At 40.8% G+C, this 25,961-nt stretch overlaps 2 protein-coding genes and 1 long non-coding RNA gene across 3 annotated transcripts; 2 read left to right on the plus strand and 1 right to left on the minus strand.

Moving 5' to 3' along the window:
- The first annotated feature begins 2,696 nt into the window (after nucleotides 1-2,696).
- LOC121648689 (C-X-C motif chemokine 10) lies at nucleotides 2,697-5,762 on the plus strand. The gene is made up of 4 exons (XM_041998957.1): nucleotides 2,697-2,876; nucleotides 3,149-3,266; nucleotides 4,385-4,465; nucleotides 5,387-5,762. Exons 1-4 carry the CDS (start codon nucleotides 2,813-2,815, stop codon nucleotides 5,436-5,438), a joined length of 315 nt encoding a protein of 104 aa, XP_041854891.1. The 5' UTR covers nucleotides 2,697-2,812; the 3' UTR covers nucleotides 5,439-5,762.
- A 2-nt stretch (nucleotides 5,763-5,764) lies between these two features.
- cnot6l (CCR4-NOT transcription complex, subunit 6-like) lies at nucleotides 5,765-25,764 on the minus strand. Its single transcript, XM_041998912.1, has 12 exons — nucleotides 25,644-25,764; nucleotides 22,370-22,491; nucleotides 21,547-21,733; nucleotides 19,990-20,075; nucleotides 19,802-19,891; nucleotides 19,602-19,670; nucleotides 17,419-17,576; nucleotides 16,727-16,881; nucleotides 16,492-16,643; nucleotides 15,318-15,545; nucleotides 14,979-15,181; nucleotides 5,765-12,839 (listed from the first exon to the last, which is right to left on the minus strand). The coding sequence occupies exons 2-12, from the start codon at nucleotides 22,479-22,481 to the stop codon at nucleotides 12,618-12,620; spliced, it is 1,662 nt and encodes a 553-aa protein (XP_041854846.1). The 5' UTR covers nucleotides 22,482-22,491; nucleotides 25,644-25,764; the 3' UTR covers nucleotides 5,765-12,617.
- On the plus strand, nucleotides 20,868-21,074 carry LOC121648698. Its single transcript, XR_006012019.1, has 2 exons — nucleotides 20,868-20,960; nucleotides 21,003-21,074. It is a non-coding gene; the product is annotated as an uncharacterized LOC121648698 (long non-coding RNA).
- Nucleotides 25,765-25,961: the final 197 nt, after the last annotated feature.

Here is a 25,961-nt window from a genome sequence, read left to right on the forward strand (position 1 = left end):
CCATGTTTATATCTGCTTGGTTGTTTAGAAACTGGTCTAAAGCAACAAGCAGTTCCACATATCTGGAACCGAACCGACGGGATTTTCTTCAGTTTGAAGCTTAAATCTTTCTTGCACAGCGTATAAGGATCTATGACATTGGCATCACTTTACTTCACATCTCCTTTAGATGACACACAACACAGAGAGGATCAACGCTGCCAGCAGCCCTCTCCCTTCAGAACAACGCCTTATCATCGAGTTAGCTTTTATTTTTATTTTACTTTTTAATTATTTATTATTCATTCATTTCATTCGCCATTTTGGATCATTTCACCACCACTTTGTGAGTCATGTGAACAATCAATAGCATCTAGCAAGAAATCCTGAGAAAGCAATAAAAACGTTGTTGTCGACCAAAAGACTTAGTTCCCTTTGTCTTTATTATTTATTTTTTTATCTATTTTATTTCTGTTTATCTTATTTATTTATTTGCTCTTTTTTATGTTGTATTTTTACATTATTGATGTTTCTTTAATTGGTTTTTGCTACTTCATTCTTCTTTTTTGTGTTATTTTTTGCCTGATATTCTCCTGTATTAATGAGTTTTTTAGATAATTGTGAATAAATGTAGGTTTTAAGGGGTCAACGACGCCAATGTTTGGGGTAGTTTTCAGTTCAGGTTGAATATTCTTCCCTGTTGCCATTTTGTACCTGGTCCTCGCTGCAAAGTGTCTCACCTGTTCCCTTTTAGTAATTAGCTCCTCAGTTTATTTAAACCTCTTGGTTTCTTTGTTCTGGCCAGATCCTTGTCCTTCCTCGTCCAGCCTGGCCCTGGTTCCCTCGTGTCTTTGCAGCCTTAAATGGACACTTTTCCTTGTGCTTAATCAGTTTCTGTGTTCTTGTTAGTGTATCCTGCCAGTGCAGCTCCCCTTTTACTAAATAATCTTTATTCTACCTCCAACTGCCTGCTCACCTGGAATTTGGGTCCTTCAACCTCCATGCCTAGTGACACAGTGGTTGTAATACTGCATAACATAAAATTGTTCTCAGAAGTTTAACACCAAACTTCTCACAAATGAACACGTACAACAACTGATCCGTCCATGTTCTTCTTTAATGCCCTCTGAATAGCACTTTGGTGATTTTCAGTGTAGAACCAACTGCACATATAATATGAAGTGGCCAGTTCATCAGCTCTAACTTTTCAGCTGCTTGTAGCCATGTAGACATGGTGAAGACGATTTGCTGAAGGTCAATCTGAGTGACTTTGAACATGGCATGGTCAGAGGATTTTCACATGCAACCATGTCTAGAGTTTCCAGAGATGGTCTGAAGAAGAAAAAATATCCAGCGAGCAGCAGTTGTCTGGACCAGAATGTCTGGTTGATGTCAGACGTCAGAGGAGAATGGACAGACTGGTTGGAGATGACAGAAAGACAACAGGAAGTCCAATCAGCACTGGTTCCTACCAAAGATCTGCAGAACAACATCTCTGAACACACAACACGTCCAGCCTGGAAGCAGATGGGCTACAGCAGCAGAAGACACACCGGGTGCCTCCTGCCAGCTAAGAACAGGAAACTGAGGCTACAATTCACACACACTCACCAACACTGGACAATAGAAGATGGAGAAACGTTGCTGGTCTGATGAGTCTCCATTTCAGCTCCACATTCAGATGCTCGGCTCAGAATCTGCTGGAAACATCATGAAAACATGGATCCATCCTGCCTTGGATCAGCGCTTCAGGCTGCTGGTGTGATGGTGGGGGGAGATTTTCTTGGTCCACTTTGGGCCCCTTAGTACCAACGTGGCCTGGTTTAACCAGCACAGCCTACCTGAGTATTGTTGCTGACCATGTCCATCCATTTATGACCACAGTGGAGCATCTTCTGATGCTACTTCCAGCAGGATAATGCACCATGTCACAAAGCTCAGATCATCTCCACCTGCTTTCTAGAACATGACGATGAGTTCACTGGACTCCAACGGCCTCCACAGCCACCAGATCTCAGTCCTAAACTAAATTTAAAGAACTGAACTAATAACTTATTCATGAATGCTGAAAGACCTGGTATCATAAAGCAGCTTGTAGATTAACCTGTATTTACATCAAGGGATGTATTAGATATTAGATTTTCCCAACATCTGTTACAACAAAAGGTTCCTACTTTCAGGGATTGTTGTTTTCAAGTCTATGAGTGCACATGCTTTTCTTTCCGTTGCAGAGAGGAGAATGACTTTATTGTCACTGCACATGGTGTTACAGTGAAATTAGGAGAATGACTCTTACAAGGTGCATAGAAAAAAATACACATTAAACCTTCCATACTGAAACATCAAGAGAACCTGAAGTCTCCACTGCAACTGGAAAATTAAAGAGACTGATGGCTCACTGGAAGATTTAGAAGTGAAGCTTTCTGTAGGGATGTGCAGGGTTTAATTTTGGACTGCATCCTAAATACTGATAATAAAATTTAAAACCTTTTCTTCAAATATCACTGCATCCCAATTCAAACATTTGCATTTACAAAACTAGTGGCTAGATCAGCAAAAAACACCCAGATTTAGTTCATTCAGTAACCCCCCCCCCCCTACACACACACACACACACACACACACACACACACACACACACACACACACACACACACACACACACACACACACACACACACACACTTCCTTATCTGCAGCTTTATAAGCCCAGACTCGACTTAATTCATTCTCACATCCTCACTGGGGCTGAAAGATCAAACCAACCACCAAGAAGAAGAAGAAGAAGAAGAAGAAGAAGAAGAAGAAGAAGAAGACGAAGAAGAAGAAGAAGATGTCTAAACCACTGCTCCTCCTGGCTGCTCTCCTTCTCTGCTGCTGCATCAGCTCCCTGCAGGGTAAGAAATGATTCAGATGGATACCATTCAGTGATAGTTGTACCTGTATTTATTGTTTTCAGATAATTATCCTCATTTGGTTTGGAAGTAAACTTTAATTTATGCTGCCATAAAACACAATGAACATTATTTGAATTGAGTATATTGTAAAATATGTGTTAAAAACAAACAAAAAAACCCTCAAATTTAAGATAAACAATCATTTAATGGTCTATTAAAAAGTGACTGTTTCCACGCTGACTATGATAACAGCTAATATTTATTTTTCACAGCATTTCCGAGACAAGGGTGTAACTGCATTCGAACGGTCTCCAGTCCCGTTCCTCTCAGGACCATCATGAAGGTGGAGGTGGTTCCTCCATCAGGACGGTGCCGCTGGGTTGAACGAATGTGAGTAATTATGATAGATTTTTAAGTTTTTTAAAGTTTTGTTTTTCATTATGATCCAGATACAGTAAATATTGGTATCATTGGGCAAAACCCTGACATCTGTATTAGCTCCATCGCTGTGCAGTCGTCCCACAAAACAGTCTGATAATCACTAAACGTCAATGCCGTCATTTAAACTTGTGGGGAAATAAGTGAGATATAATTTTCTAAATGGGAAAAATAATATTTTTTTAATCTAAAGTGTTTGACATAATGTAAAAAAATATATATATATTTTGTATATATTTACTGTTTATTACTGAGATTATGTCAAGATTATTGTAGTGCAAAAGGTGTCCAGCAGGGGGCAGAATACAAATATCAAATGTTTTTACCATGAAGTGATGCAAACGGTCTCAAACTGTGTGTATCAAATATGATACATACAGCATTAAAGGGATAAAATGTTTGTATTTAAATTTAATTTAACATAAAGTTTACAAAAGGTGTTACGGGCACAATAAACTAATAATGAAAAATATATTTTATGGATATCTGTCATTATGAGGCATCCTATTGCATAATGTTTATTTTAATCTATATTAGTTGTAAAAACAAAGCAGAAAATAAATAGAAATCTCAGTTAAAGCACATATATCTTTTATGTTTTCCTAATGCAACAGTTTTGTGAGAATACACATTATTTTTTCTTTCATTAGCTCAGTGTGACATACGTTTTAAAGCATAATAAAACTGTTACTGTACATATATATGATTATATAAAACTCAACTCAACTCAACGATTCAGTGATCAGTGATCTAATAACATTGATCCAAGCTGAATATCGATCAAACATTGATACAGGAATCATTTGTCAGATGCTCCTGAATCAAACTGAAATGGTTTCGTGGCAGATTTCTGATATCTTCAAACATCAAATTGTTTCCAACTGAATAGATTTATTTGCAGCCGTGATATTTAGTTTGATCCAGAAGCTGTCATTTATTACCTGTATCTATGTGTTAGTTTAGAATATGTCCCTCGTTTTAAGCTGAACTGCACCCACCATCACTTCTACGTTTACTCTGCATGACAAAATGTGAAAATCTAGAATGAAAAAAAAATTCTTTCTCTACAGAATCACCAGGAAAAATGGCTCTAAAGTGTGCATCGATCCAAAGGCCACATGGTTCCCACAACTTCTCAGCCTCTTGGAAAAGTAAGAACATCACAAACACTTCACAGATCAACTTCGTTTCAATCTACAAATAGAAAATGTTAGGAGATGTGGTGCTTCGGTGGAATCTGAAAGCTCCTGTGTAGCTAAGTGAAATGATGGTGGTCATGGAGATGCCTGCAGCCAACACCAACAAGTCATGCTTACTGATGGCATAAAACTCAACTACGCAGCTATAAACGAGCTGCAAGGACATGTTTTGAAGTAATTAATTGCATAATTGAATCCTGCTGTGTACAGTTTGACACATCTTCTGCCCCCTAGTGGATGTATGGTGGTTCTGCAGTTTAAACAGTCCCTACCTGTTTCCTGGTGTCCCGTCTCCATTTGTTGTTTTGTAGCCGATTTATCAGTTAGGTGAACCCCTTTAAGCTCACTTACATCATTATAATTAATCTCACATTTAAGATAAAGTAAAATTCAATCAAAATGATCCACGTTACATGTGTTATAGTCATAAATTCCCACACATGACGAACACGTGCCAAGAGATTAAAACCTTTTCTGTTGATGTCACCTGATGGGCTCCGTATAATCATCTAAAATTATATAAAAAATAACTCTGGAGTGAAATTTTTAAAGGTTTTTAAAAGTTAAACCACTTCTGTGTTCCTGAAAACAAAGTGAGAGTTTTTGCCGCCCTCTGCCATGACACTGTTATTCACATGAATGTTGTTGTGTCCCAAGGAGGGGCTGTGGCGTAAGGGGGACCACACCTTGTGTTCACCATCGGTAATTGTGATAATGGTAATATATAACTGCATTTTACTAGAATCATATGAGCATAGTTTCATCCCTCTTCAGCACAAAAACACTAAACAGCTGTTTTAATTGTGGCTTTTAGTTCGTTTTCAGCCCAGCTGTTACAAACAGACCTTTTTTCTTTTCTTGGTTTCATTGCAGGCAGAAGATCAACTCAGCCACTCAGATGCCCCCTGCTTCTACGACCTTCTGATCACATAATCTGCTGCAGAACGTTCCTCTGTAACTCCTTCTTCAGCTTTGTTTTAGTTTAATTATGCCATTTGTATTATAAAACAATCTTAATGGAGCCATTTCTATCCACTTCTACTGTACTGTTGTATCGTTTGAAGTCTGTTTTGTTGTTGGAGCTCATCCTAAAACACAACTGTGAACAGAAGCTGCAAAATGAAAGCTGATTAGTTAGAAATGTACTTAACCTGGGATTCAATGTGAAATGTGCATCATCTCCTTCTGTAATGTCTAATAAGCTTATGATGTGTTTAGTTTAATAAAGAAATAAAGAACAGACAACAAGGCTCTTCAAAAAAGACATTTTATTGCCTATGAGGGGGTCTGTGTGGGAAGAGATGATACAAGTGCTGCTTGATCGGTTTCAACTGAGCTGTAAATCCTCACAGAAAATTCAGATGTGTCCTTTGTAGAAGTCTTTATTCATGGTGTGTGAAAGGCAGATGTTCCAGGCTTATTCCTGCAGTATACCTTCAATTCTCCTAAAAGCTCAAATTTAGTGGCAAACTTTTACAACAGTGAGTGAATCAGATCTCTGTAGAAGCTGTGATAAGACCTGATTTATGCAGATGATCCTGCTTTTTATGTTTGCTGTGATTAGAATCTTTTCACTCATTTATGAAGCGTTTAAATTCCACTTCCATGAACAAACAGGACCGTAACAGAGGACACATCCATCATGGGATTAAAACAAAATCAGCACCCAAACTGTGCTGTCACCTCTCGCTGCAGTTTTCCACATTTCACTGTGAAATCTGATGCATAATTTGGCTTCCACAGTTCATAACCTGCCTTGTAGAGCGTCCCTCAACTCTGGTGGAGGTTGGTTGGATTGAAAACCAACGTGGTGGAAAACTACCTGCTGAGATGTCACATGGCGGCCTCGCTACATGGACCAGGTCAAAGTGAAGCTCTGAAATAATGTAGCACCTCTGCTGGTGACTGCTGGTGGCTTAACAACCAGTTTTAGGTCACTTCCTGGATGCTATTTAAACAGATCTGCTTTCATTAACACAGAGCCAGGACTTGAGGTTATTATTCTGGGTACACAATACATTTTTAATAGTATAAAGTTTAAATTGTGCATAATCTCTTTTTTTCCTGGTGTTTGTTTTAAAATATCTAATGTACAAGTTAATACACTGGGAAAAAAATATTTATGCAGCATCTGTAAAAGTTCAACAGCCTTTTATCTTTCCATCAGATTCAACATGTTAAACAAGAAATCACTGGGTTTAGATGGGCGTCGTACCGGCCACCCAAGACCGAGGGCCTCCTACAGCAACCTCCATCTGCATTAACACAATAAATTAAAACCATGCTCACACAAAAGTCTTCTATTCAGAAATGATGAACAGAAATCACAAACATGCGTGAAGTTTGCGTTTAATGACTGACGGCAGTCTGAGGCGAACCAAGAAGTGGGTTTTGGAAGGATGAAAGGATGTCTGGACGGATGAGGACGGGATGGCTGAGTTAATCTCTGAGCATCTTGGTCTCATGGGCAGTGCTGCTGTTGGAGAAACTGTACAAACTAGGCACGTTCTTTGTAGAAAAAGTGTATGAGGTGCGCCCTGCAGTGACAAAAATCAACATGTCACCTGCTGACAGGTGAGGGTAGCTGGATATGATGGAAAACGTAAAAGATGTGGCCCAAGATGGAACAAAAATATTTGGTTTAAGCATCTTTGACATAATACTGGAGACAAAAAAAGAAACAAGACACACTGCTTTTAAACCTAAAACATTTATGGGTTTTTTCTCAAAAATTGGTAATAATGAAGAGTACAAAGAACCAATTGAAAGACTGGACGTTAGAAAATGCCCGTAGTTCAAGAACAAACATGGACAGATGTTCGGTCTCTACAGGTGTACCAGAGGCAGCTGGAGGTGGGATTCACATAAGAGACCTTAGTGCACCGGGCAAAGGAAAGAAAAAAAACTAACAGAAAAAATAACACCAATACCTCTTTGAGAAACATGACACCCCTTTTATCAGGAGAATGGAACATTCCTCTCACAGACAGGATAGACGCCCCATCACCAAAGACAGTTGCATTTCTATACAGCTGTTGTACAAAAACCAGAAATCCCTGTGAGCTTAGTTCAGGAGTGAAGTATAGGCCTGGAAATGCTCCCAAAGGTGACCTCCACGAGGACCGGATCAGCACATGCTGCTCGTCAGGGCTGCGTAATCTCTTCAAGCTCATCGCATTAAAGGCTGCGGGAACTTTTTGTCCCAAAACATAAAATGTTGTAATGAATCTGATCTGAAACTGAGTCAGATGAGCTGATTCGTCAGTTCATTTCTTCTTTTCTATTCATAGATTTTGTGATTCTTAAAGCTACTGGTTGAGGAAACATGTAAGATTTGGATTATTTGTGATTAGAGAAATGTTTTACCCAAATTATTCAGAATTCTCTGTATATTAATTTAGCACTGAGAAGAGAAACTGCCCTAAGGATGCATTCACATCAGGACAGTCCGGCAATTCGGTTGGATAGGGCGGCGAAATCCTGAATGTTGCACCTTTGTTTGGGTTGTTTGCTTCCACGCTGCCTTACTCAAGCACGAAACTGCCTCGACCACATCACGCAGCTACAACAGCTCCTCGCTAGGGGGCGATATTCCCTGAAATAACCACTGACCAACAAGAAAGAAGAAAATCCAGCTCATTGATTGTTAACCGCAAGCAAACAAATACTTCGGTATTAAAACTTAATCAGGTTTTCACCAGAATCTGTCCAGTATGAGCAGCCAGATTTCCACCATGTTGCCGTATGACGTGTCTTACATCACTTCCTGTCTCTGGTCCGCTGGATGGTCTGGTTGCTTTCACACTGCAAGTGAACCGCACCAGAATTTACTTGGAAGTAAACTGAGATCCTCTGGGTTTCAAGCTAACAAGAGTTAGCTTCTTTGTTCTGTTCGAGTGCAAATGTGTGTTCACGCAGCTCCAAACACACCAGACTCTCGTGGAAGCGGACCAAACAGTGCCGGTGCATCCGGTTCATTTGAAGCGAACTCTGGTCAACCTTCAAACCGAGGTCTCGGTTCACTTCAAGTGAACCAAATGCAGGAAGTGGACTACAATGCCAAGGTCATTGTGGGTAAACACAACCGAAACCTATGCGAGTGTAGGACGATAGCCAAAGAAACATCTAAAAAAAAAAAGAAGTAAAGGTTTAGATAAGAAATCTCCAAAGATCTCCGCTAGGATCTGATGACAATAAAACAAAAACACCTAAAACGTGGGTTAAAAAGACTTAAAATAAATGTATTAATTTGTATTCATTTAAATGTTGAATTGTTTTACTGATTTTTTTTATTTACTTATTTTACTTCTACTTCCTTGTACTTTTTTTTACTCTTATTGTTTGGTTTTGAAGTTTTATCTGCGTAATATAATTTTTAGGTCTGGTTTTTCTTCGTGATTCGTCCTTACTGTGTCGGTGGGTGGGTTTGGATAGTTTGTCAACATAACCTTTTTTGTTTTGTTTTTATTTTTGTACAGCATTCTGAGCTACACAATGTGTGAAAAGTGCTATATAAATATTTAGTTTTATTCTGATGTGACGGAAACAGAAGATGTTTGTTTTCCTGTGAAAACAAATAGATTTCCAAGTGTTCGTATCCGTTGTGTCTCGTCTTCTCCTTCAGTAATTCTCAATGCGGCGCCGCCTCTGGTGAGGAGGGGAATTACTTATTTAAAAGGTCCGGTTTGAGTAGTGCAGCATAAAAGCAAACTTGTATTGGAAGAATGTTGCACCCACAAATCGTACCAAGTCTAGTGGACTATTTGATGTGAATGCCCTGTTAAGATGCAGTAAATCAGCATTGATACCAGTTCTAATGCTGCCACAATCAAAACTTTTGTGGATTGTTTTTAGTAAATCTCAACTCTTATCTTATTGGCACAAATCCAATGACAGAAAAAGTCACAATTTTCCGTTCCCAGGTTACCCAAAAGGGGCAAAAGTGCATCAACAGTTTATCTCAAGAATGCAGAAAGACAAAAACAACATATGCGTATGTATGCATGTACACACATTACCTGTGCTTGTTAAGGGTTTTCAGGACAACAGCTTCCTGTTTTGTTGAAACAACGCAAGTCTTTAGTGTGAGAGTTGCTGCTGAGTGCATAGCACAGCCCTGAGTTAAAGCTTACATAAAGGGCTATTACATCAAATTATCTGACACAAATACATCACGGAATCTAACTAACACCCAGTTTCATGCTGAGCCTTTTGGTAAATACATTCGACTCTTGATTAGGAACCTTTAGCTGATTCTTTACAGGAGTATTTTTAACCCTCTGGCACAGGTAAATAAACATGGACAGACAGATTGTACGTCACTTGCTGTGGGGGGAGATTCTTTGGCCAGTCAGGCGACGTGAAACACGGCAAAGCTCTGAGGTGAAAAATAAAAAATCTGTTTCACGTCAAAGCAAATTATAGATAAAAAATTAAGGGAGGCGGATTTCAGTTTTAGATTTGTTCACTGGAGCACTCCACAGAAATAACTTTGACTCAGACGTTCATGCATTTCATCTACATGTAAATTTTCCATCCGATTTATACGACCTTAGGATTTAATGTATATATTTTCTTGGCAGTTTGTGGGTGAAACCACCTTATCTAGACATAAATAAAACCAATGAGATGATTGTGGATTTTAAGGCGAATCAGGAGTACACAAAGCACCATTTACATCCGGTCCTAAACGGCTGTAGTCCTGCAGGTTTTAGATGTTTTCATGCTCCAACACACCTGAATCAAATTAAATGGCTCCAACAGCTTGTTGTCAACTTCTGCCCATCATGTTGACCCCTTATCTGATTCAGGTGCTGCAGCAGGAAACATCCAAAACCTGCAGGACGGCAGACCTCAAGGACTGACTTTGGACACCCTGGGTTTAGATCCTGGAAGTAGAGGTGGAGGACCATAAACACCCGTTAGCTCTGCTGGATGACTAGACTGGAAATCCCTCAATGTCCAAGCACCAAGATGCTTCATATCGTCTATTAACCTGTTTCGTAAAGAGCAATCAGCTTTGTAGAATTTGCTGGGGCAGCAGGACCAGAACCAGAGGCTTTAACAGAACAAACTAATCCAGAAGTTCTGGTTCTGTTCTGATCTGGAGCTTCTGAAACTGATTCTCCAGAGAAGAATGATGCACAAGCTGAACGTAATAAAAGACTCTTCACATCTTCTACACCAGTAGTTCTCTAACTCTGGACTCCCATGGGGGTCGCAAGATAATATCAGTGGGTTACCAGATAACTGTAATGTGTTGCCTACATTTATCAAATAAATTTGGGATTTTTACCAATGAAATGATTAATAAGAAAAATCTTTAAAATTAGCACCTTAATTTTTTAAAACATTAATGCAAAAACAACAAAGTCAGCACACATGCTGTATTAAATTTCTGAATTTGACATTTTCTCCGCAAGAAAAGCTGATTTCGGGCATGTAGGTGCCTTGTCACATTGGTGACCCACCAAAAACCCTTTTATCCTCCTTATTTAGAAGATTCTGACAGTTTTCCAGCCTTAGATTTAAAGGATGAGTGTGATACATCACACAATTAATCCCCAAGTCGCCGCGTGGAGGTGGGGATTGGAAACACACACACGTTATTTTGGGCGTTGTGGCTCAAAAAGTTTGTGAAACCACTGCTCTACACAACACAGTGAGGAAACAAGAGAGTGTTCAGCCAGAGGCTTCTTCAAGTTCACAGCAAGACAGAAAGAGACAGGAGGTCATTCCTGCCAGCAAACCCTCCAGAACATCTTGGACTGTCAATAATAAATTATTTCTCATTAAAAATCAACGTCAGTACAGTTTCCTGTAGGATATGCATAAAGTTTTTTCCATTTCATGTCACTAAAACAATGTAAACAGTCACATTTTACAGGATGTTTTTATTGTGTTGAGTAAATGTTGATGTGTTCATTTATTTCCACGAAATCAAGACGGACCTCTACATAAACTTTATTTAGTTATTATATGTTAATTATGCATTTCAAAAGGTTAATCTATAATCTGTATGTTTATTATAGTTTTATTGGTAATCTGAGGTTTCAGTCAGAAGCCAGAAGTTTTAGTTTGATAAAAGAACAGAAAAATCTAATGGAAATAAGGAAATTAGTGTTTGGTGGGTTATTTTTTATTAACGGTTCTTCTTACACCACTGGAAAGCCTGTTCACATCCGACTTTATGGAACATTTTCACGTTTACACAAGACAAACATCTATTTAAATGTGACTGTTTACATTTAATGCATGTAATTAAATTGACGGTATAATTTACAAGTAACTGAAATGCATGAAGTCAAAATTATTATTTTGAGTGCAAGATATTTATAAAGTTTCCTATTTTCCTTTTTATTTTGATCACAACAGATTCTCAAAGAGAGAAGGTGATATAATCCAGAAAAAGAGAAGCGTAGAGGCTGCTGTAACATCCCTTTACATAAAGCAGGCTTTCTGTCTGAAAGCCCCCCTCAGTGATCTGGGATCAGTCTGAGCTGGTAGGGGATGGTTTCATGTTCTACCGCTCACATTTTAAATATCACTTTAAAAAACTTAAAGCTTCCATAAGATTGGACTAACGGAGGTACTTTGGTGTTGCTTGGCTGATGAAAATTTAAAATGTGCAGACGTCTGGATGCCTTACATGTTTTACATGTTACCTGTCAGCTAAAAACAGCTTCCATGTTGTGGTGCAGCAATAAAATTATCTTGTGTACTACTCTTAAAAATATTTATTTCATATCTGTGTGGGGAAAAAAACAAAAAGCAAATTCATTTAAAACAGTTGACGGTGTTAGTTTGATGTTGGAGGACAAACTACGAGCCGCCATGATCGTATCTATGAAAAAAAAAAAAACTGGAGATATTTTAACATTTTCATCTCAAGCCCAATATTTGGCATCAAGCTGTTTTTTAAAGGGGCAGAAAAAAAATACCCAAAACACAAAAAGGAGCAACAAACGGGGCAAATACTTCACTCCTTTTGGGTCGGTGGGGTTCAGATGTGTCACATGATTGGTAAACTGTACAGGGTCCAGTGCAAAGCTGGAGGGGGAGGACAGTGTTTAAAAGCTGAGGGGTGTGGGGGTGTTGGGCTGCACTACCTGTGGACCGGCAGGTGCAGCCCATTGAGCGGGTTGAGCGGGTGGGGCAGGGGAGGGTGTAGCTCCAGCTGGGCCAGCAGTGAGAAGTGGTCTGAGGGGATGTGGGGGTGGGGGCACCCGGTGATGTTGTTGTCTATAAGCCACTGGCTGTCAAGCGGTCCCAGGACACCCAGGACACTCATATGAGTCTTGGAGTAGAAGATGTAGTCGATGACGCCCTGCAGAGACGAAGACAGCTTCAGTTTGGAGAGCAGTTCATAGAACTGGACATAAAGACAGAGAAAGATTATTAGCTTTGCTTGGTGTAAAGATAAAAAATACGGGCAGCTCGTGCTCACGTTGGTCAGCGTCCACTTCGTCAGCTCCACCTGTTTAACTGCTGTTAACACGAATCTAATCAGCCAATCACATCTGACCATGTAGACATGCTGAAGACGACTTGCTGGAGTTAAAACGGAGCATCAGAACGAGGAAGAAAGAGGATTTAAGTGACTTTGAACGTGGCGTGGTTGTTGGTCTGAGTGTGTACTGGGATTTTCACACACAAACATCTCCAGGGTTTCCAGAGATGGTCTGAAGAAGAGAAAATATCCAGCGAGCAGCCGTTGTCTGGACCAGAATCTCGGTGTAACGTTGGACAGTGGGCTGAAACGTGATTAGTTTTGTTGTTAGAAGAAGCTTTTTTCAGCTTCTGGCTCTTTCTCGGTCGGCAGGATCTTAAGGCAATCCATGCATCCAAGTTCAAGACCGGACTCATATAATTCCTTTAACTTTCGCCTCAGTCAGTTTTAATTGTCTTGTACAGAAAGCTGCTGCCCGAGTTGTAACGAGCACATCCAGACGTGAGCAGCCCTGCTATCGTTGCTATTAATGCGAACGCCGGTAATGGCCGGGTGTGGTCTTCTGCTGCCATCATGTCAGAACGGAGTAAACTTCTGAGGAACGTCTCCTTGTTCAATCCATGACACCAAGAACTGAGGCAGTTCTGGAGGATGAGGGGGGGCGGACTCGGTACTAGAAGGTGGAGCCGGTAAAATGGACGATGAGTATAGATGACAACAGTCAAATTTACATGAGTTAAAATGACAAATTCAGACTCAAAGTTCTTGGTGTAAGACATGTAATCCTGAAACTGACGATCTAATAATGTAAAAGGGACAGTTTGGGGTTTCTTTTCCTTTTGTGTCATCACAAGTCACGCAGAGGAAAACTGGATTAAACTGCTCTGGTCTTCCCACTTTGGAATTAAATAACACTGGAATCCCATTAAAAACCAGATGACAGTTTTCCACCAGCACTTAAACGCAGCATGTGTCTGTGGAACTGAAGAGTTGTGTGTGTGTATGTGTGTGTATGTGTGTGTGAAACTCTACATGCACAGGAAAGCTGATTCGTGCACATCGACCCTTTTTTGATTACATACAAGATATTCAAACTCGATTTCATCACAATTTTCTCAAGTTCAGTGGAAGTAAAACAGAATTCCTTCTCATTCTGACAATTTTCATCATAAACACCGTCCGTGCCTGTTCGCTCCTTCACCGTCACCCCGTCTGCATCCTTCCCCCAGCACCAGTCACCCCGACGGCCCGCCGTACTGGTAATGCTCCTCACATCTTGTCTTTATTCCTGTAAAGCTATTTTATTTAGTTTACGCCACAAACTCCTCTGTAAACATCCCAGTCACTTGCTCCCAGTCTGTTTCCACAACTGTTTCACACACCTGAAGAACATCTGTAAACGTGATGAGACTAATTTCTCTCCCTTTTTACTCACAGCAACATTAAGTCGCCGGCAACGCTTTGGGTATGAGGACTCGGTGGTTCTGCTTCCTACGATCAGTTATTCATCTGAGTGTCTCATTTGTTTGTAGAAATGTGCACTGATACAAAAGAAAAGGAAAGCTAAAAGAAAAAAGGGCAGAACAGATATTTTGACTAAAAAACAAAACCAAAACAGTCAAAAACGCCTTGAAGATGAGTCGACGGCAGCATGACTCATTCCAAACCAGAGCCAAGAAGACGAGACATAGCAACACGTTAATAAAAACCCTGCTGCGCTCCGAAGGCTCGGTTACAGCCGACATGCTGCAGGGTTTGAGGTGTTTTTCCACAGCAAACTCAGCGTCATGTCTGCAGGATTTGGGTTTTTACCGCTCACTGTTGCACGTCATGCTCTATAAGTTTATACCCGTAATGATATATTTTCCGGTTATTTAGAAAGGCATCTTAACTTTTAGCAGTTCCCTTTTTTTAAAGGGGAAAATCAAATCAGGGTGAAAAAAGCTGAAAGATTCAAAACTGTAACCGGGAAGCCCTCAGACAGCTGCTTTTCCACCAGTAAAGGGGATGCTCTACCTTGAAGTCGTAGGTGTAGTTGGTGTAAGGCATCAGATTGCTGTCGTAGGCGCTCTTCAGCTGGAAGCTGTGTGTGATGCTTCCGTCCGAGTTGCCGTTCTTGCCGTTGCAGCTGAAATTGGTCAGACATTCGTTGTAGCGTAGCTCCTTAAAGTCTTTGTGGTTCTCGGCCACTCCTCCGTTGCTCAGGTATTCCACCACACCTGGATCCAACAACAGGAAGCAGTCATTGGAAATGTCCAGAAAAATCTACCTGAAGTTCTCCAAACCCAAAAAAAGCTGAAACAGTTGAAATGTGGGGAAAGAGAAACGTTATTTCTTCATTCAGCAGCAGTGTACCAGAGTCAGGCAGTGAGTTGAGGTCAGCACACAGGACGATGGGGATGGAGGAGGGGTCTGAGGTGGGCGAGCCCGTCGCCATGGAGCCCGAGGCCCTCTCCGCGATGCTCTTCAGCTCCGACAGGAACATCATGGTTTGGATCAGCTTGACGTCTGAGTACTCGGGGTCCCAGTGCATGTGGGCGTTGGCCACCAGGATCAGCTGTTTCTCTGGTGGCAGCTTCACACCTGAAAACAGAGAAAGCGAAACGAGGCGGGTTTACTGACGGCACGCTGCATCTAGGCAGAGTTTACGTCTAAATTTGGATTTATATTTGTTTCCTAAGCAACCCTGGGAAGACTTTCTGGATTAAAACACATTTGATGGAGGCCCCACGACCAGAACAAGATCCATGTGGGAACAGAAAGGATCAGATTTAGAGAAAACAAATGGAAAAGGGATTTCCACAAGTTGTACATGTGCCGGAGTCTTTCCCTGAGGTCACGTTTCTAAAACTACATGATAAAAATCTCCCCAGGAGGACGGATGTCTTCAGGACAGGTTTGAGGACCTTTTAAGATCAAGTCCGAGATTCTGGGGGATGTACACAAGACCCCAGAATTGTGGTTTATTTACTTGTAAACACCTAGAAATCCTGGTCTTTAGAACTTTAATAGCACTTTGGCACCTTTTGCTTGACTGGATGACCAACAGGCCCCGCCCCCTTTTCAACAGCTGCAAGATTTGGCCTCTGACTGTAAACAGCTGTGTTTCAGTTCATAAAAGGAAATAAGGAAGACTGGATCCAGATGTTACTGATACCACATTGTAATATCTGTCAGGCTTCTCAATAAAAAACAAAAACGTGACAAGACCCTAAATCCTCAAATAAATCCTGAACTTAATAATTTGGGGTTATGGAAACCAGCTCAGAGAAGAGCCGGCTGAAGAGAAGAAGAGGAATTTCTGAATGTAAATAAACACAAACTGGGACATTTTACAGCATCTGGAGAAAAAAAAAGAAGAAAAACTGAAAGTAAACCAGCTGAATGTCTGATAGAAATAACATCATAATGTTCAAATTCTACATTTTTGTCTCCTTGTGACACCTTGAGGTGAAAAAAAAAATCACAACTGCAGGAAAACAATCTTTTAAATGTCAGATCTCAGGCTGACGGGACGACAGAGTCTTACCACCGGAGACGGCGTCCTTATTGACCTCCAGCAGAACGGCCACGCCGATGTTGTCTTTGGTCATCACTCTGTTCAGCATGACCTCTGAGCCCTCGGAGTTGGCCATGGCCACCTGGTTGAACTCCACCGTGTGTTTCTGGACCAACGTAAACCTGCAGAAAGGCACGTTTCCAGTCATCCTCTGCAGAGCATGTTCTGTGCAGCATAGAAACACAGAAGCTGGAAAAAACCTGACTTTTCAGTCTTGAAGAATACGGCGCAGCCGTCCACGTGTTTCCGCTCCTGCTCAGAAACCAGTTTGGCACGAGATTTGGGACAGAAGTAGCCGTCATAGCCGCGAGCTTTTAGTGTTTCCAGAAACAGAGTGTAGTACTGCTCCGTCTCCACCTCCTGCAGAAACAACAGTCATCATCAGACGGCTGGAACACAGACAGAGAAGCTGAATGATCAGAACTTTCTGGAAATCACGTGCAGAAATGAATGTTATTTCCACTCGTTCATTTAACGATGTCAGTAAGCTCCTCCTCTTTTCTGACTCAGAAGACGACTTGTTTGTGCCGACTGGAAAACTGTTGAACTCGTGGTTGCAGCTTTTCGCTCTGCAGGTTAACGTTTGGTGCGTCAGCTAACGGCTCTGCAGGGCCGATATCGTCTCCACTAACGTACTGGTTAGACCGATAGATGGACAAGTTATTAGCGGTGTTTACTAGAAACATGGAGCTGAACAGGTGGAGCTGATGAAGTGGACGGTGAGGTTGTCTCTTTATCTCTGATCTGTCTTGTAAGAGGAATCCATTTGCAGAGACAAAAACCATTTTGTTGACAAGCAGCACAAAAGCTAAATTTTATTCTTGTCTTTATTTATTCTGTCAGTTCATTTTTGGGGGTTTCTTTCGCTCGTGTGTCATTTTAAACCGTTTCCTTCACCTGCAGGCTGATGATGTCAGCATCACAGCTGGTAATTTCCTCCATGATTCCCTTCTTCCGGTACTCCCAGTTCAAGGCCCAGGATGGACAGTATCCGTACAGCTGTCGCGTGGCGTACTTGTCACACAGCACGTTGTAGCACATGACGGTGAACACAGCTGCGAGGAAAAGACACACACTGAGCAGGGAAATTTAAAACACCTAAAAATATCTCAACTGATCAAATGCTCTCTTCAGTAAAACCCTGAACACACCCTGAAACATCTGACTGGTTTTATCCTGTTTGTAACAACGTTCAGGAAGTTCTTCAGCTTCCAACATCAGTGTCTTAATCCACCGTCCTCATTTAACTCATCAAGTTTCAAATGCAGCTAAAAGAGAGACATCAGTTTGTTTCCATTTTCCTGGTTCGGAGAGAATAAACCAGACTACAGGTGTTATTACACATCACTGTAATAAACAGAGCGCTGGTCTCTAACCAGACATAAACTGAGGAAGAAGACCAGCCGGTGCAGGAATATACAGGTTTAAAACCAGCGAAAAATTCAGGAATTTATTTCAGCCGCATAAAACATTTATTCTGTCATGTCAGAGTTTCAGTTCTATTCATTTTCTAGAAATGTAAACAGAAAAAAATAAAATAACTAAATAAATAAATAAATAACTAGATCAAACAGACGGTAAACCAGATCAAACAGATGGTAAACTGGATCAAACAGACGGTAAACCGGATCAAACAGATGGTAAACTGCATCAAACAGATGGTAAACTGGATCAAACAGATGGTAAACTGGATCAAACAGATGGTAAACTGGATCAAACAGACGGTAAACCGGATCAAACAGACGGTAAACTGGATCAAACAGACGGTAAACTGGATCAAACAGATGGTAAACTGGATCAAACAGACGGTAAACCGGATCAAACAGATGGTAAACTGGATCAAACAGACGGTAAACTGGATCAAACAGACGGTAAACAGCATCAAACAGATGGTAAACGGTATCAAACAGAAGGTAAACGGTATCAAACAGATGGTAAACTGGATCAAACAGACGGTAAACGGTATCAAACAGACGGTAAACGGTATCAAACAGATGGTAAACTGGATCAGACAGACGGTAAACGGTATCAAACAGATGGTAAATTGCATCAAACATACGGTAAACCGGATCAAACAGACGGTAAACTGGATCAAACAGATGGTAAACTGGATCAAACAGATGGTAAACTGGATCAAACAGATGGTAAACTGGATCAAACAGATGGTAATCTGGATCAAACAGACGGTAAACGGTATCAAACAGACGGTAAACGGTATCAAACAGATGGTAAACTGGATCAGACAGACGGTAAACGGTATCAAACAGATGGTAAACTGGATCAGACAGACGGTAAACGGTATCAAACAGATGGTAAACTGGATCAGACAGACGGTAAACGGTATCAAACAGATGGTAAACTGGATCAAACATACGGTAAACCGGATCAAACAGACGGTAAACTGGATCAAACAGATGGTAAACTGGATCAAACAGATGGTAAACTGGATCAAACAGATGGTAAACTGGATCAAACAGATGGTAAACTGGATCAAACAGATGGTAAACTGGATCAAACAGACGGTAAACGGTATCAAACAGATGGTAAACTGGATCAGACAGATGGTAAACTGGATCAGACAGACGGTAAACGGTATCAAACAGATGGTAAACTGGATCAGAAGACGGTAAACGGTATCAAACAGATGGTAAACTGGATCAAACATACGGTAAACCGGATCAAACAGACGGTAAAGTGGATCAAACAGATGGTAAACTGGATCAAACAGATGGTAAACTGGATCAAACAGATGGTAAACTGGATCAAACAGACGGTAAACGGTATCAAACAGATGGTAAACTGGATCAGACAGACGGTAAACGGTATCAAACAGATGGTAAACTGGATCAGACAGACGGTAAACGGTATCAAACAGATGGTAAACTGGATCAGAAGAGACGGTAAACGGTATCAAACAGATGGTAAACTGGATCAAACATACGGTAAACCGGATCAAACAGACGGTAAACTGGATCAAACAGATGGTAAACTGGATCAAACAGATGGTAAACTGGATCAAACAGAGGGAAAACCGGCGCTTTCAGGTGGTGCTTTTTGTAGCTGAGGCCTGATAAACTGACCTGAGGGGATCATCTGGTCTCGCTCTTTCAGAGTGATCCAGGGTCTTTGGGGGAGCTGCTCTGGGTGGACTGGGAAGAGGACCGAGCAGGGAGAAGAGGGATTAGTGCTCACATGGCAGACACAATGATGCCCCTGCTATAATATTCCTGCTGAGTGCAGGTTTCCACTCAGCCGCTGAGGTGAAGCACCGAGTCTTTACCTGCAAGATTGTCAAGCATGTAGTTCAAAAGCTTTCTGGTTCCATCGGGCTCCTGGTACAGGTTGAGGATGTCTTGGGACAAAGGATTGCCTGCAATAAATCCAGATTCACCAAACATTAAATTAATGTAAAAAACCACAAAATGTTTCGTTTTTAGGAAAGTAGCTGGTTGGAATGAAATGTCTCACCTTTCAGTCCCAGGGTTTGTAACTGGAAAAGCCTCCCAAGTTCATAAGGCAGAACTCGTAAAAGATTGTTGTTTAAAAGCAATTCCCTGCAGAGTTGGGAAGGAAAAAGATCTATCAGAGTTTTATCTGGAGCGTAAAACCACAGAACATGGCTTCATCTTCGTCCTTCAGTCTCCTTTCATCACGTTTCTCATCACTCGTCTGCTCTCTGTGACTGTGTGATATGAAAAGAAGGAAGTGAGTTCGCTGTCGTCACGCCGTTAGCACCACGTTTGTCCTCCGAGCCAACGAACCTGTGGATCAGTAAAAACGGCTTCCCACCACGCCGTGCTGACAATAACGAGCAGGTGCGCCTGCTCCTCATATACCTGCATAACCAACTTTCTGCGTCTGATCTTAGACGGGTAGCGTTGTGCGATCTTGTGGCGTAAACATGAAAAAACTCCTGCGAGGGTCATGCTTTAGCAAGAGCAGGATAAACTGAACCAGGTGTGATCCTGGACTCCTCCATTTATTTTACTTTTGAGTTTGATTTGAGTCATTTTTATTAATTTGAAATAAAAAAGATAAAAAAATAGAATATTAAAAATGTAAATGAATATAAAATTAAGATAGAATAAATAAAATGTGTTTAATTAAATTTTAGTTTTACTGAAATTTATGATTTATTTTTCAAATAAAAAAATAAAGGGAAATAATTTCTTGTATTAGGGCTGTCAAAAATAACACGGTAACGATTCATTTTTAAGCTGTGATTAATCTGATTAAAAATTGTTTAAATTTGACAGCCCTAATATATAAAAAAGTCATTGAACAAAATTAAAATTTAATAAACAATTAAAATGAAAATAGGTTGAGATAAAAAACTTAAATGATAATTGAAACATTAATTTATTTTCTGTTCCGCTTCGTCCAGTTCAGGGTTGAGAGGAAGCTGGAGCCTCTCCCAGCAATAAGCAGGCGAGAGACAGGTACGCCTGGACAGGTACGCCTGGACAGGTACGCCTGGACAGGTACGCCTGGACAGGCCGCCAGCCCGTCGCAGATAAGAGAAACAGAAAAGTAAAATAAAATAAAATAAAATAGGACTCATTTTAGTTTAACTGAAAATTTGTGATATTTTTAAAAGAATAATAATAGTAATAATAGTAACATTTGAATAACTAAAATTAAAATAGGTTAATATTAAAACTTTAAATTAAATTTAAACAGAATAAATTAAATTTGGCTCTTTTAGTTCTGCTGAAAATTAAAATTAAAGAAAAAAAAATGTAAAAAAGTTAATATAGTCTGGGAGTCTGGGTTTCCCTGCTTAGGCAGCTGCCCCCCCCCCCCCCCTCCCAACCCGACTGTGGACAAGCTGCAGATAATGGATGGATGGATATTAAAATTAAATAATAAAATAGTTGAACAAATAATTTGGATTAAAAGTAATCCGGATAAAAACTTAAAATGAAAGTAAAATAGAAGAAATAAATGATTTTCTCCTGGCCTCTCTGTAAAGTAGTCTAGGTCTTCTTGGGGTGGGAGTAGCGTCCCCGGCTGCAGGCGGCGTACCTGAGAGAGACCATGTGGCCCAGTTCGGCGGGCAGACTGCGGAGCTTATTGGACGACAGGTTCAGGTAGACCAGGTTGGGCAGCTTGGCGATGTCTGGCGGGATGCGGGTCAGGTTGTTGTCGTTGATGTGCAGAGCCGTCAGGTGGGTTAGCGTCCATAAGGAGCTGCTCAGACTCCTCACTCGACCTGAGGGGCAAACAGCCACACGGAGTTTAGCTTCACCACCTTCATCTGAATCAGACTCAGTTAGGTAATATAAAAATATGTCTTTTTATTGGCTGAGGAATGTTTTTCCTTTCCAGTCATTCTGAAAACCGGATGAACTGACATCTCAGGTTAAAGAAGCATCAGCACTGCTGACCATCAATGTTCTCTAGAACAGTGTTTCTCAGTCCTGGTCCTCGGGGACCACTGCCCTGCATGTTTTAGAGATGTCCTTCTTTAACACACTCAAATGAATGGCTCGTTAGCAGGCTTGCAAAGACCTTGACAAGCAGTTCAGGTAATCTGAATCAGGTGTGCTGGAGTTGGACAGAACTAAAACATGCAGGGCAGTGGTCCCTGAGGACCAGGATTGAGAATCACTGCTCTAGAACAGTCCTGCTGCAGACTGCAGCTACGTCAACACGTTCAGTATGGATTCTGATGACCTGACAAGCTTTAAGCTGAACAGAAAAAAAAGAACAATTAGAGAGACGTGGATTTAATTATTCAGCTTTTATCTGTGTTTATTATCAGGAAAATGAAAGACAGCAAGAGAAAAGTCTGAAGCTTCAGCGGCTGTTATTTTTAAGTAGTGTGTATTTTTTTAGTCAGACTAACCAGAAATCTCGAGTTCAGCCCAGTGAGACTTCTTCCCACTGGCCACCTCCTCAGCGGACATGATGGTGTAACATCTCCGGGGATCTGGAGGATCATATTTTTCTTTTGGCATACCTGTTAATCTGCAAAACAAAACCCAACAGAGATTTGGTTTGACTTCAGAAAGGACGACAGACGTTCATTTCAGCATGTAAATGATCATTTTAAAACAAGTACAGAGAGAAAATCAGTAGAAACACCTGCAAGGTTTCTATCAATACTTCGTTTTCTCACGGACAGCTAAAGAAGCAGTTTCTTTTCTTTTTTCACACTTTCTTCTGACACATGAGCAAACCAGAAAACAAGAAAAATTATGTGAATCCTGATAAAAACAAACTGGCATGTCTGGATGGGAGTGGGATTAATCTGGACCTGACGCCTCGTAACACATCCAAACAGAAAAGAAAAACAAGACACACAAAGCAGCGAAGGTTCATAAAGGTCCTGTAGAGAGAGTCTGATCGCTTCCTTAATGATCTGTCAATCAAACTGACCGAAATGAAGATCTACAGAGATTTATGATTACAGCCAGATAAACAAACAAAAAACACAACTATGGAAGTGTGTTGCAGTTATGTAAATAAAAGAAAAGAAAAAATAAAAGCTCCTTTTTCCCCTGAACTAGACAAATTTACAAAAATATCCATGAATTTTTTTTCTGAATTTTCCAGATAAATCTGTTCTCCTGTTTTTCTGAACTGACATTTTCTTATCTAAGTTACTAAAATAAGCAAATAAAGAAATAAACTTAGTTTTATCTGAATGCAGACATACATACATACATACACACACACACACACACACACACACACACACACACATATAAATAAAGGCTGTAAATCATGTCAAGCAGACAGAAAACAGGAAAAACTTTGTGGAAGGAACAAACAGGAATCGGTGACACGCAGCATCGTATGGATCTTGGAACGGTGACTGATCCGGTAACGCTGCCGCGGTTTTTATTCTTTTATGTCTTTTCCCTGAAAGGTGACATAATTATTAACAGAAATAAGATTAGGAGAAGTACAGCCTGCCAGATGTGGCTCGTGGTTTAATCCAGACGTGATTAACTAGCAGCTCCTGGTCCAGATTCTTGGACTCCATCCCTGATATTATTGGGTCAAAGAGAAGGCCCACCTTGGACAGGTTCCCAGTTCATCGTAGACAGGAACGAGACAACACCCACACAAACTCACACCTGAGCAGTTCACCAGATCTGGATTTCTAAAACCCGGTCTTCAGACCTGCACATTTCAAACACAAACTCAGAAAATGAGACAACTTTGCTGCTTTCTGATCAGGATCCAGGACCAAACATCGTAAAAGTTTAAATAACTGCCAACGTTTTCCAGCCTGAAAGTCTTTGAAGAACAGCTGCTTGTTTTCCTTCAGATTCATGAGTGAGAGTCAAATACAAAAAAGGAAATGTGTCATCTCCTTAACCCCTAAAACTCCACCGGATCTCCACCTCCGAGTGCCATCGTTTATATCACCAGTGTCTCAGGAGCGGTGGTGTGTAGCTCTGTGGGGTAAATGTGATGGATATTTAACCCTTTAGCTGATCTACGGACATTTTCCAGGCATTTCTATCCGTCCAGGAGGTTTACAATCCAGCCACTAAATGTAGTTTTATTCACAGACTCTATCTGGTAAATCCACAATGATCCATGATAACAGCATTATTTACCACATTTCATCATAAAAACATCACCATCACTACTATGTTGCTAAGAGACCTCTATTTAGACCTGGACATGATGATGAAGCCACTTCCTGTCAGACTTTCCACCAATCAGAGAGCTTAGATTGACGGTAACGTCCAATCAGGAGCAGCCAAAGATCAACCAGTGAGCAGAAAGTTCTATGTGTGTGTGAAAAGAAGAAAAATAATGCTCCTCTATGGCTGGAATAAAGCCAAGAAGACGTTTCTGATGCACGGTGGCGCCACAAAGCAGCTGAGCTGGAGTTGCTTTAGTGAGGATAGCAGGTAAATAGTAGCAGGAATAACTGGAAATGAGGAAAAAGTGGAAACATGGAAATAGTTTCTGTTGTGTGTTTGTTTCAATAACAATATTTTTTCTCCTGAAAGCCAAGACTTGAGAGAACGATGAGATGAGAAAAGGTTTGGTCACTGTTGATCTGTGTGTTATTTCTACAAAGTTCTGTTAGTAATAAATTCTACTTTCTTCTTCTGGTCGACCTTTATGCTGCTATATCTATTCATACATTCATTTTACATCATTTTAGCCTCAGAATCTGACAGCTGAGGCTGGAAACATCAAGCCTGCATGATTACTGGGGTTTAAAGGGTTGAGCTTTGGCATGTATTTACATATAAATAAATAAATTTAAAAAGAAGCCGTCAGACCAAAAATAACAAATAATGTCTTGGAGGTTTAAGGGTGAAGCAGCTGTGGGAGGTATCTTCAAAACGCCTGCATGTTATTTAAACTCTCCAGCTGTCCATGAACACATGCATGGCGCGGAAGCACGTGTAACAAACGTGTAATACTGCATGGCTTGTGAGTGGCATGCAAATGACAATGAGAAGAGGTGAAGAACGAGGTGCATGGGTTTAGTCTCTGAGGTTGGCCGAGGTGAACAAGTTTGGAAAAGAATTACATAACGTGTTTACACACTACTAGGTCACAAGTAAGCAGCAAGAATGGCTGCAGGCGAATATATAGCCTCTTGGCATCGGTTCATTTCACAGCCATATGGAGACATGCACAAACCGCGAATGCAGAGGCGGCTTTGATCACATACCTGATACTGTTTGAACTTTTTAGACTTGTAGTTACTCTAAGCATGAAGTTATGCTGGAAGGCGCTGCTGTGAAGATTGAGGAGTTGCTATTTTTGCAAAGTGGAAGTGTGGAAAAAAAATCCAGAGATGGCAACTGCACAACCAGCTGACGGACAAGTGTCCAAACATAGCTATAACGTCACACCTGACACCAAGGTAAAGCCGCCCTCTACAAATCTGCTTGTTGATATTTACCAAAGCCACAGACAAGAAAACACATTCAAGGCAAACCACCGTACAGCGCTTTCAAAGCACGGCGCTGGATTTGTTTGGCTAGCGGCTTTTGGACGCACGCCACCCGGGCTCAACGAGACTGACGGCGGGGGAGACGAACTGCCAAGTCTGGAGGCCGATGTAACCGATTAAATTAACCCGGAACAGCCCGGAAAAGTTGGCTGGAGCGTACGTACAAAATCAGACTGAATGTTACCTTCATTCGGTGGCGGTAGAAGACGATTTATTGAGGGGACTGGCAGAGACATGCAGACGCGGCTGTTGAACCCGCTTAGACCCTGAACGTCTCGGAAACAGAAGGAAGAACAACAAACGCAACTTCCGCTCGGGGCGCGCACGCTAGTACTGTTTTACAACCTTTCCCCCGGGACACTTAAAATTATGTAAAATGGTTCTAGCACTTATTTAAAGTTTAAACTGTCTGATTTTTTTAATTAAAATAATTTCTATCTGAGAACTTCTTTCTTTCTTTCTTCTTTCTTTAAAAAGAACATGAAACAAAATAACATAAATG

This window comes from Melanotaenia boesemani, chromosome 11, assembly GCF_017639745.1.
Source record: "Melanotaenia boesemani isolate fMelBoe1 chromosome 11, fMelBoe1.pri, whole genome shotgun sequence".
In the NCBI taxonomy this organism is placed as follows: Eukaryota; Metazoa; Chordata; class Actinopteri; order Atheriniformes; family Melanotaeniidae; genus Melanotaenia; species Melanotaenia boesemani.

Coding starts and splice junctions, on each gene's coding strand:
- LOC121648689 (XM_041998957.1), top strand. CDS start 2,813: ATGTCTAAACCACTGCTCCTCCTGGCTGCTCTCCTTCTCTGCTGCTGC. Junction 2,877..3,148: donor CTGCATCAGCTCCCTGCAGG/GTAAGAAATGAT, acceptor TATTTTTCACAG/CATTTCCGAGACAAGGGTGT. Junction 4,466..5,386: donor CTTCTCAGCCTCTTGGAAAA/GTAAGAACATCA, acceptor GTTTCATTGCAG/GCAGAAGATCAACTCAGCCA.
- cnot6l (XM_041998912.1), bottom strand. CDS start 22,481: ATGCCAAAAGAAAAATATGATCCTCCAGATCCCCGGAGATGTTACACC. Junction 19,892..19,989: donor ACAAACCCTGGGACTGAAAG/GTGAGACATTTC, acceptor GATTTATTGCAG/GCAATCCTTTGTCCCAAGAC. Junction 19,671..19,801: donor CATGCTTGACAATCTTGCAG/GTAAAGACTCGG, acceptor TCCTCTTCCCAG/TCCACCCAGAGCAGCTCCCC.